Source organism: Rutidosis leptorrhynchoides, chromosome 4, assembly GCF_046630445.1.
Source record: "Rutidosis leptorrhynchoides isolate AG116_Rl617_1_P2 chromosome 4, CSIRO_AGI_Rlap_v1, whole genome shotgun sequence".
NCBI classification, from domain to species: Eukaryota; Viridiplantae; Streptophyta; class Magnoliopsida; order Asterales; family Asteraceae; genus Rutidosis; species Rutidosis leptorrhynchoides.
In genome coordinates, this window is record NC_092336.1 from 158,946,440 (window position 1) to 158,957,871 (window position 11,432).

Sequence of the window (11,432 nt, forward strand, 5' to 3'; positions counted from 1 at the left end):
TTCCATTTTGCATTAACACACACCCTAAACCTTTCTTAGAAGCATCGCAATAAACCGTCATATTCTCATTCCCTTCCGGTAAAACTAGTATAGGAGCTTGAACAAGTTTCTCCTTAAGGAGTTGAAACGCTTGTTCTTGCTTTTCTTCCCATCTCCAAGGCACACTTTTACGAGTCAACTTTGTGAGTGGGGTGGCTATTCTAGAAAAATCTTGTATAAACCGTCGATAATACCCCGCTAAGCCTAGAAAACTCCTAACTTTGGTGGGATTTGTAGGTGGTTCCCATCTCATTATCGCCTCAATCTTTACCGGATCAACACAAATACCCTTCTTATTAATGACATATCCCAAAAATTGAACTTCACGAAGCCAAAACTCGCATTTAGAGAACTTAGCAAACAACTTTTCTCTTCTTAAAGTTTCTAATACTTGTCGTAAATGCACCGCATGCTCCTCTTCCCCTTTAGAATACACCAAAATATCATCAATAAATACAATCACAAACCTATCAAGCATCGGTCGACAAACCCTATTCATCAAATCCATAAACGCGGCCGGAGCATTAGTTAACCCAAAAGGCATAACCACAAATTCATAATGACCATACCTTGTACGAAAAGCCGTTTTAGGAGTATCTTCTTCCCTCACCTTTAATTGATGATAACCCGATCTTAGATCTATCTTTGAAAAGAAACATGCACCTTGTAATTGATCAAACAAATCATCTATCCTCGGCAATGGATATTTATTCTTAATAGTAACCTTATTCAATTCACGATAATGTATACACATTCTCATTGTCCCATCCTTCTTTTTCACAAACAAAACCGGAGCTCCCCAAGGTGAACTACTAGGACGTATAAAACCTTTATCTATCAAATCTTGTAGTTGAGTCATCATTTCTCTCATTTCCGACGGGGCTAATCGATAAGGTGCTTTAGCAATTAGCGTGGCTCCGGGAATCAAATCTATTCTAAACTCTACCTCTCGTTCGGGAGGTACACCGGGCAACTCATTCGGAAACACATCCGAAAACTCATTAACTATCGGTACATCACTTAATTCAACAACCTTCTTTGAATCATCTACCACATGTGCCAAAAACGCACAACACCCATGAGACATAAATCTTTTAGCCCTAGCATACGTGCATATAGGAATAGCACGCCTAGCCCGTTCCCCATAAATCCATATAACTTTCCCACTTGGTGATTGAACTAACACAATTTTCTTACGACACAAAATTATCCCTTCATTGTCATCTAGCCAATCCATACCCACAATTACTTGAAATTCTCCCATATGCATGGGTATTAAATCTATAACAAAATTTTCATCATCCAAAATAATTTCACATCCCTTAATGATACTATACACCATGACGGTTTTATTATCCGCTATCTCAACCTCTAAAGGATGCTCTAACATACTTGGGGTCATGCCAAAATGTTTACAAAAAGAATGAGAAACAAACGACCGCGTAGCACCGAAATCAAACAAAACATGCGCAGGTAAAGAGTTTACAATAAAGGTACCTGACACTACATTTTGGGACTACTTCGCTTCAAGTGCGGTAATCTGATGAGCTCGGGCTCTTGGTCGGCTATCACTAGTCTTCGGTTCCATCTTAACCTCCTTCTTAACACTACCACTAGCTAAATCCTTCTTATACTCCGGATATTCGGCTTGAAAGTGACCCTTTTCAAAACAATAATAACACTGTTTACCCTTCTTAGGACATTCGGCGGCCCTATGACCCGGCTTCCCACATGAATAACAATCGGTAGTTCCCGCTTTACACTCACCCGCATGATTCTTACCACACCTATTACACGACTTCACTTCTTTACCACCATTCTTTCCCGACATAAAACCCCTTTCGACTTATGCTGGGACTCGGAATTAAACTTACCTTTCTTCGTGCTCATACTTTGCGTTGACTTTGAATCTTGCTCTAACTTTCGTTTAAACGCCGCTTTCTTCCTAAGTTCATGTTCCCTCACAAGAGCCCTATTCATCATTTCGGCTAAAGTCTTATAAGTGCTCTTATCAATAAACTCACTTATTTCGGGGTTTAACTTCTCATGATAGTGATCCATCATCAATTTGGGACTTGAAACAAAGTTCGGGAAAAACCGGGACTTATCATTAAACTCGGCATTAAACTCGGTCACCGATTTACTTCCATGTTCGATATTCATAAATTCGGATTTCAACCTACTAACTTCGGCGGGTGGAGCAAATTGAGTCATAAACATTTCACGAAACTTGTCCCACGAAAAACTTGTAGCTACGTCTCGCCCATGAGACTTAACTATGAAATTCCACCATTCATAACCACTTCCTTTCATTTGATGAGCCGCGTAAATTACCTTTAAGTGCACGGGGCATTCACATAACATAAAAGTTTCTTCTATCTCATCAATCCACCTTTGACTAACAATCGGATCAACTTTACCATGAAACTCCGGTGGATGACAATTTGCAAAGTTTTTGTACTCAAAACGATCATCTTTTCTTCTCGGGGCTTCTACTTCTTCCTGTCTTACCCCACTTCCCCCTTCTCCTCTTAAGGTAGGATTATTGGTCATGAGAGTTTTTAACTTTTCATCCAATTGATCATTTAACAACGTCTTTATCTTTTCTAAGAGGGTTGGGGTGTATCGTATCAAACCTTGTCCTATTTGTCCCGAGATATCATTTGGCATAGTAACCTCATCGGATTCATTTTGTGAGCCTTCAATAGACTCCATTGATGGGGTGTGGACGTACTCATCGTCCTCATCATTACCTCTGTTTGGGGATACGATAGCCATTCTGAAACAAAACACCCAACTCATTAGTTCAAATACCTGCATCATTATTTATCATAACCAAGCAAACCGAAAGAATTCCTAACTCAATTTACCATGACCATAGTAGACGTTCATGCGTACTAAAATGAAGTAATGACAATGGCCTGTTGTCACTACACCATCTTATTACGCATTTAATCCATTATGGCCCATGGCTAATGAGTATTAAACTCCTTACTTAAATCAACCATGATCTTAGCATTACACTACAAGTCTCGTCAACGACTCTATCCTATGGGGCATGGCACAATCATTCGACCTTAACATTCATGCAAGTCCTAAACCGCTTACCCTTTAACAACAACGGTTTAAGCCTAGATAATCCCTATCGTGGGTTATCCAAGTCCCTTAAACCACAGCTCTGATACCAACTTTTAACGCCTTTTATACGATAGAAATTTTTTTTTTTTTTAAAATTAAGTTTCTGCCCAGACAAAGGCAATTGCCCCGGCGCGGCTCCTTTGGTCGCGGCGCGACACACAATGGAATTTTAAACCATGTTCAGCTACCTTTCTGTTACCAAATCAAGTTTTATGCCGCGGCGCGACACCATTTGCCGCGGCGCGACATTACACGGGAGCTGGAACTATCCAGCAACTTAATAACTAAAACCACATTTTTACCAAGTCATTAACTCGAAACACACCAAATCATCATAGAGCATATTTAAACTTGATAAAACCAGTTTCTAACATCATTCGACACTACAAACATCCTTTAAGTCAAGAAAACGCGTTTACACATTTCAAATACATCATTAGGTCCCAAAACTTGAAGACATCATAAATGACAAGCACAAAAGACTCGGCGTTGATAAGCGGTACCAATAGAGCTTGATTCAAAAGAGACTTGCATTACCACTTACTCTAATGCCACTGCTCCTCTAACTTCAAACGGGTTCCTTGCCTTCACGATGACTTTTCGTTCCTAAAAACATAAAACATCACGGGGGTAAGCTTTTACACTTAGTGAGTTATAGGCAAATAATATAGCATAAAACATTGGGCATAACAATCACATTACTTGTCTTTCAACCTAACGGTTGCTTACTTACTTTCGGATCGGACTAATCACTTACCATAGACATAACTTATTAGGCCAACCCTAGTAATTATGTCTAAGCTAGCCATAGGCATACTCTTATGCCTAAGCTACTTTAACCACATTTCGATCATACACATACACATAGACACCCAAAGTGTCTAAGCTAAACCATCCATAGACAAGATTTCTAAGCAACCTTAATAATCTTGCCTAAGCTAAACATCATCCATAGATATAATTATTAGGCGAACCTAATAATTCTATCTAAGCTACTCAACTAGTGCACTTAGTCATTACTCTCTTGCACGGATGCAATCCGAGAACACTAAGCCACTCTTGACCCGCCCAATTTACCCCCCTATAAACTCACCTTGATTAAACGGATTTTCTTGATCACTTGATGCTCCTTTACCTTGATTAGCACCTATACATGAGCTAATCTCATCAATAACATAATTCAATCAAAATTACAACATTCATAAACTTCCACACCTTCATACACTTATACATTGACTTAACCCCCTATTTGCTACCATATACACATAAACACTTACATACATAGCATTTAACTTACCTTTTCCAATATAACAACATTATCAAGCCAACATCATTTCCTTAATCATACAAATCTCTAGTTCATCTCATATAATCATAACATGCAATTCCTTCAAATCTTCCATTAAACATCAAAATGTGCATAAATCCATTTTCATTACTAGCAACCCTAATTCATCAATTATTCAAATTTCATCACTTACAACAATGCAACATTTCATGTATAAGCTTTCTTCTTCATAAATTTCAACTAAAACACATAAACATTTCATTGAGGCATTTCATCAAACACCTAGTGTGCATGACTTGATTCTAAGCTAGAACATCATCAAATTCACCATCTTCATATCACAAACACAAAATGCAAGTTCATACATGAATTTACTTCCAAAATCACTAACAAATTTATTTTAAATCATACAAGTGTGCACAATTTCAACAAACAACAACCTTTAAGCTAGAGATTCATCACAAACACTCAATATTAGCAATACTTGGACATAAACATTCATACCTTGTCTCTAGGGATTCAAGAACCCTAATTGTGCACAAAGAAGAAGAATTTGAAGATTTAAAGTTTGCTAGAATGATTAAGGCACACTAGATTGCACCAATTTCTAATTGCATGAACAAAATTTCTTCAATTGAAGTCTCCCTCTTCTTCCTCCTTGTTGAGTCGACATATACAACACACACATACACTTTTGTATTATTTTTTTGCAACTGATATCCATTTATCAGTATTTTACTTCTTTTTATTAAAATAACTTTATCTTATTTGCACTTTCTACCCTCCCCACCAAAACTCTATCATGGGAGGTCCTAAATTCTAACTTTTCATCTCTAGCCCCCTTCCAACTTAACTAACAAATATTAACTATTATCCATTTAATTAAAATAAATCATACCATCCAATTACTTAATAATTAAATTATATAAAAAAATACCTTAATTAATTGGGATGTTACAATCTAAATCCTAGAATCTAAACCCTAAACCTTAACCTATTTTGTCGTGGTATTTTTGGCTACCGGTATTTTTGGCTACCTATTTGCTACCGGTATTTTTGGCTCCTGGCTCCGGGTTTGTGAGTGCGAGGTGGTGGCTGTTCGGGTCATATTTTCCCGCCTGACCTATTTTGTCGTGGATTTGTCGAAGCTCTTTATGTGTTTGCTGATCGGATCTCTGGAGACGTTCTCTTGTCTTGGTGCGGTCGTGGATTTCATTTGGGTGGCCGGATTTTCCTCCGGCAGTTTCTTCGACGGTCTTGCGGCGGATGAAGGCGGTTTGGGTCGTGTTTTAGTGTAGCCGGTATTTTGAGTCCTCTCGTTATAGTGTAGCCGGTATTTTGAGTCCTCTCGTTATAGCTGTCATGTTTTTATTTCCTTGTATTAGCGTTTTGTTTTCACCCTGTTGGTGAACTCGTTAGAATAGGGAGTTTAGATTGGTGCGGCTCGTTTTGGGCTCATTGTATCGTCTGTACTCGTTGATCTTCGGATCGGTTATCAATGTTATCGTTTTTTGCCAATATATATATATATATATATATATATATATATATATATATTTTATTTCCTTGTATTAGCGTTTTGTTTTCACCCTGTTGGTGAACTCGTTAGAATAGGGAGTTTAGATTGGTGCGGCTCGTTTTGGGCTCATTGTATCGCCTATATATATATATATATATATATATATAAAAGATATTAAATGAACCAAAGGAGTATATGTTATTGCAATTACCAAACCAATTTATTAATTGAAGTTGTAAAGGGTCAATATAATTATCCTACTGCCAGTACAGATATCAAGTCTCAGCATTACCAAGCAAAACCACAGATCTATTCTTACTTCCTTATCTCAATGCATTCATATAGCATATCTGTCTAAAGATGCGGTTTATCCAAGGAAATTCATAATCACCAAATGCAGCACCAAATTGCATAAAACAAAATTTGCAAAAGCACGCTCTGGAGGTAAATCCTGCAAATATTTAACATGTAAACATCATAAGTTTAGAGGTTGAAGCTGAACTTACATACATAAAACATGTGGTTTCAGATGGTAATTTCAACACGTTGTTAGCTGAACAGGTGTAATTATACTCTACCACTAATAGGCCAAATAGCTAAACTTTCAAGCATAGCTAACACAGTATTACCGAATATGCTTTAAAAGGCTAAAAAGTAGCAAGTCACCAAAATGTTTATCAAACATCTAACATACAGTTACTATATAAATTAAAAAAGATAGAAAAAATTGTTTTTATGGGTTAGCTCAACCTGACACATCTAGAACTAAATGGTTTGACCCATTACACCAACCAACCTTAACTGCCCGTTTTGTCATCCGTACGTTAAAGGACTACATTTCTAGTGACAATAAGTTTAAGGGATTACGGCTCTAGTTATTGAGTCAACAACAAGCGTCGATTTATTGGCGACTTGACTGACTCTTAAAGCCTAAATTAAATTTCAGGCAGAATTTAAAACCCATGGAAATTTGATTTTATCATTTTCATAGCGTCTCAATTTTATTTTTGATTTAATTTTTTTTTTCCTTAAAATTTCCTACTTAATGGCCGGAGGTCCACTCGGAAGCAATCTCTCTATCCGTCAAATAGAGGGGGATGACTTTCTCTACTTTTGAGAGTGTTTTGACTCTAGGTGGAGAAATGACTTGTCTTTATTCTCTGATAGGGGAAGGATTGTCTACATCTCACCTCCCCATACACCATTTATGTGGAATTGGGTTTGTTGTTGTTGTTGTTGCTGTTGTTGTTGTAATAAGTTTAAGGGAATGTTCCGTTGTTAGTTTCATGCAACAATAACAACATACCTTGAATTCCTTGTTTTCTTTGTTGACTTGAATACGAAGACAAACTGTAGCACAATGATAAGATAGCGAGTTGTCATGACAATATGTTAAAGTGGCATTAAAACATCCATCCATGATACATGAATTTACATATAGCTTACCAGCTAGGACAGCTGTCCCTACACAAGAAAGCACGCCCGAGAAAAAAGAGTTGAATGGGAACGATCCAACTATGGCCATATAAGCCACCTGGAAATAAACAAAAGCAAATAAGCTTTGTTTTGAGTTTCATTAAATTCAAATAGAAAGAATGGGAGAAAAGGCAGATGAAGATGTTTTCACATTTTCTTTTGTTTTACTGATTCATGAAAGTAGACAAATTTTGTTTTTGTTGTTGTATCACATAGCAAATGCTCCACTAATAGTCAATGACTGATATTATGCAATCAAACTGAAATGTATTATTCATTTTGGTGATTACCAATATCACCACGAGAGTTCCTTTGTATTATGCGAGAAGAAGTGACAAATCGTATTCGGTCTCTTTGTAACTCTATCTTAGAAAGTTAGAAGTATTATCAAGCTATAAAAATTGTCAACATTTTAATATGAATTTAAATTTCTTTAAATTGTATAGGACAACACTAAATTTAACTAACGTGAACACATATATTTTTCGAATTTATAGTTATATGAAGGTAAACAACCACTAAAATAATATTCAAATATAATAAGTACTGAACAAAAATCCAGGACCCCATTGAGTTTCAATCTTGTAATCGCCACTGAAGATTACATAACACAAACGGAGGGGTTTACGACATGAATACATGATATAACTAAGTCTGATAGACTACTAATAACTTCAACAACCAACTCAAGCAAAGACCACCGTCAATAACATAAACTCCCTAAATGCAGTTCACAGCTATAAATTTATAATGTATACTCAAAATCACATGCGGGTGATTAAACACCAAGCTATAAGTCGAATCATAATTATCAAATACGTTGACCATTTAATGAAACATAAATCAACAAATCTTCATTAATAATAAAATCAACTTCAGCTCAAAACAAATGTGTAGAATCGATCTTCGTTAATTAAATAATAGTAAAACAATATAGGAATACCTGAATTAGAGCTGTAGATACAGCAAAAACGACGTAAAGATCTATGATCTAGAAGAAACCTATAAACCCTAATCAAAACGACTAATTTAAACTCACAATCGATCTGAATTTTTAACATAACAAAACATAATTTTAATTAAAGTGATATCTAATGAACCTGTTGAAATTGATATGTACCTGTATGAATTTATAGAGAATCGCTATGAATTAGTTAACGATCGAATGATGGTGAATTGATTTCTTCTATTCAACATGTCGAATAAATTTTAGGGTTTATGAAGTGTGTCGAGTGTCAATAAACTTCAAGGATGTTGATTGGGAGCGGATGGAATGATACGACTGAATGAAAAGATTTAGATTAGAAGGGTAACTTAGGGAGATAATTGTTAAGAAGGGATTTATTAGCTAATAGTTATATGGTCTTTTCATTTAGAAGGGTAACTTAGGGAGATAATTGTTAAGAAGGGATTTATTAGCTAATAGTTATATGGGAATATGGGATGATTTGGGTATTGTAACATAATTTTTTAATCTAACGATAATTAAAGGGGTTTGAAAATATTTATTAGTTAATAAAAACTCTCTTTTAATATATAGTAGGATATGATAGGATATATGTTGGCTTAATATAATTTATATCATTTAATCCTAGCCTTTCATTCTTAAAATTCTCTTTAATCTACACCCTTAAAATCTCCACATCATGATTATGACCTCATAATCTCAATGATTAACACTAATTTGACTAAATTAGCCTTCATGAAAAAAGTACGGTATCAATAGAAAAAATAGGGGTTCTTTATAACAAAGGAACAATTATCCTTGGGCTAGAGACTTTTTTTTTTCTTGATCGGATTTTAATTCCGATTACCCTTTTTCTTTGTTTGATGTTCTTTTCTGAGTTTCTTGCGCTTGGTTCCCATGCGCATCCTTCACCTTCTTTCAAAGGTTCCTCGTTTTCTGATTTGTTGAAGATGGCGTCATGTGTTCAACCATCGTCCGGTGCTAGTTGGATATATGTTCAGATTTGAGGTTCCTCTTCCTTGAGCGAATGCTGCTAATGATCTCTACCATGGTTCCTCCATTTTTATCGCTCTATTGAAATTATAATCTAAACATGATATTTTCTTTTATCATTTATTTATTTTTGGGTTAAGTGGTTTTGCAGGGTCAATCCTTTGTTAAGCTTATCAAACTGGAAAGGACTTGCAATAAAAGGAATGGAAAGGGATCCTTAAAGTCATTTGCTGTAACTGAAAATTTAGTGGTCAAAGTGTGACAAATGAAACTTTGTTGCTGAGCTGCTAAGAGAACTTGAGAGACTAAGCTGCAAATTTAATTTATTATATAAGTTGTTATCTTTTTAATTTATTTATCTTTTTTTTTTGTATTTTGATCTCTCTCTCTCTCTCTCTCTCTCTCTCTCTCTCTCTCTCGTTCATACTGATGATACGTATAATAATCAGTCTCAGAAAGACACTAATAAGCAGCATCTCGGCTAGGGTTTTACCCGGCATAGCCTGTCCCGGAAAAGAACGTCTTCTCGGCATCATCTCAGTAACCTGACCAAAAGGTTACTTTATGCATGCACCCGGGAAGGACCACGTTGAACAACGAATAGCCGGGTACACCATATAAAATCCCAGCCCGGATAAGCATGCACTTACCGGCATTATCTAGCCGGTCATGACAAACACCGTGAAGAAACACTTGGAGTAAATACGAAGCGAAACATTCCCGGTTAATCAAGGCGTTCACTCATGATAACCTAGCCGGGACCACCAAACTACCGGAACTATCACAATTTTCCGGTTCAGTGTTCCGACTCGATACGAGGTTACTGTCCCGGGACAAGCACGCTGTCCCGGGGAATGTACGTTGTCCCGGAGCAGACACTTCATCCCGGAACGAGTACTCGATCCCGGAACAAACATACAAACAAGTTGCACGCCACGTCAGCACATGAATCTAGGAAAGTTTGTTAGGATCTGCTCGATTATTCCCATGAAAGGGACAGGTGCTACGTCACCCCTCGGGATTGGCAAAGGTTGTTACAACCATGAAAGGAACATGTGCCACGTCACCATTCCCTCATAACACCTATAAATACGCAAACAAGATCATTTATTTAACAACACTGAATGCATTAATGTTACTCTACCCAAATCATTTACGGTAACATTTCTCCAGCTGATAATACAACTCTGATTGAGATTTCGGTAGCTATCGGAGTTTATCTTCACTCTAAGATATTAACTTACTCGATCCCAATCAAGTAAGGTTAATCCTGTCGATTGTTTTACGCCCTTGGAATCTAGATTCCAAATCGGGGTTCGCACAATTATTGGAGTTAAAACATTCGATCCACTCTTTTTCCCAAATCAATCACTCAATCCCGAAATCTATTCATACAAAATGATTTTGGTTTGATCAAATTGCGCCACCTAAAGGTACGAACAACACAGTGAAACCAAGTAGCAAAACGGCAAGCAAGAAAGGAATGACCGATGACGTCCAATTACCTTTGAACAAAGGAAGCTCGCCAGAGGTGGAGCCACCTCAACCCCAAAAGCAATCAATCGCCCACATTCACTCCGGCGAAACATCGGGAGACTAGATGAATGTTTCCGATGATGATGAAGACACACAGGATGAGACACTACCTGGCGGGGGAAGATTGAAACTCGGCACCACTGGTCTCAAAACCGGTGGTTCGAGCGGCATCAGATCATCTCACAATGACACCGACATGATCACCAAGATGATCTCAGCCGACGTCGAAAAACAAGAAATCGAAAAGCTAAAAGCCATGTTGAACGACGACAACAGTCTGGCAGAGAAGCAGCAATTGCAAACTCTTGACATCTTGAAGACCAGCCCACTGCCAAACATCGGCACAGGAAGTGAGGATGTCACCAAGCCTGCGCAAACGCATGGCTAACTGAGCTTCTTGTGTAGGCTGCACCGCCGGCATATAAACACTCCCTATCACAACCCGCCGTTCAAGGGACTGCGCTCGAGAATCTGTT

General features: G+C 37.2%; 1 protein-coding gene across 1 annotated transcript; it reads right to left on the reverse strand.

Moving 5' to 3' along the window:
• Positions 1-6,163: 6,163 nt before the first annotated feature.
• Positions 6,164-11,009, reverse strand: LOC139841170 (dolichyl-diphosphooligosaccharide--protein glycosyltransferase subunit DAD1-like). The gene is made up of 5 exons (XM_071831401.1): positions 10,926-11,009; positions 8,404-8,451; positions 7,431-7,518; positions 7,291-7,334; positions 6,164-6,435 (listed from the first exon to the last, which is right to left on the reverse strand). Exons 1-5 carry the CDS (start codon positions 11,007-11,009, stop codon positions 6,352-6,354), a joined length of 348 nt encoding a protein of 115 aa, XP_071687502.1. The 3' UTR covers positions 6,164-6,351.
• Positions 11,010-11,432: the final 423 nt, after the last annotated feature.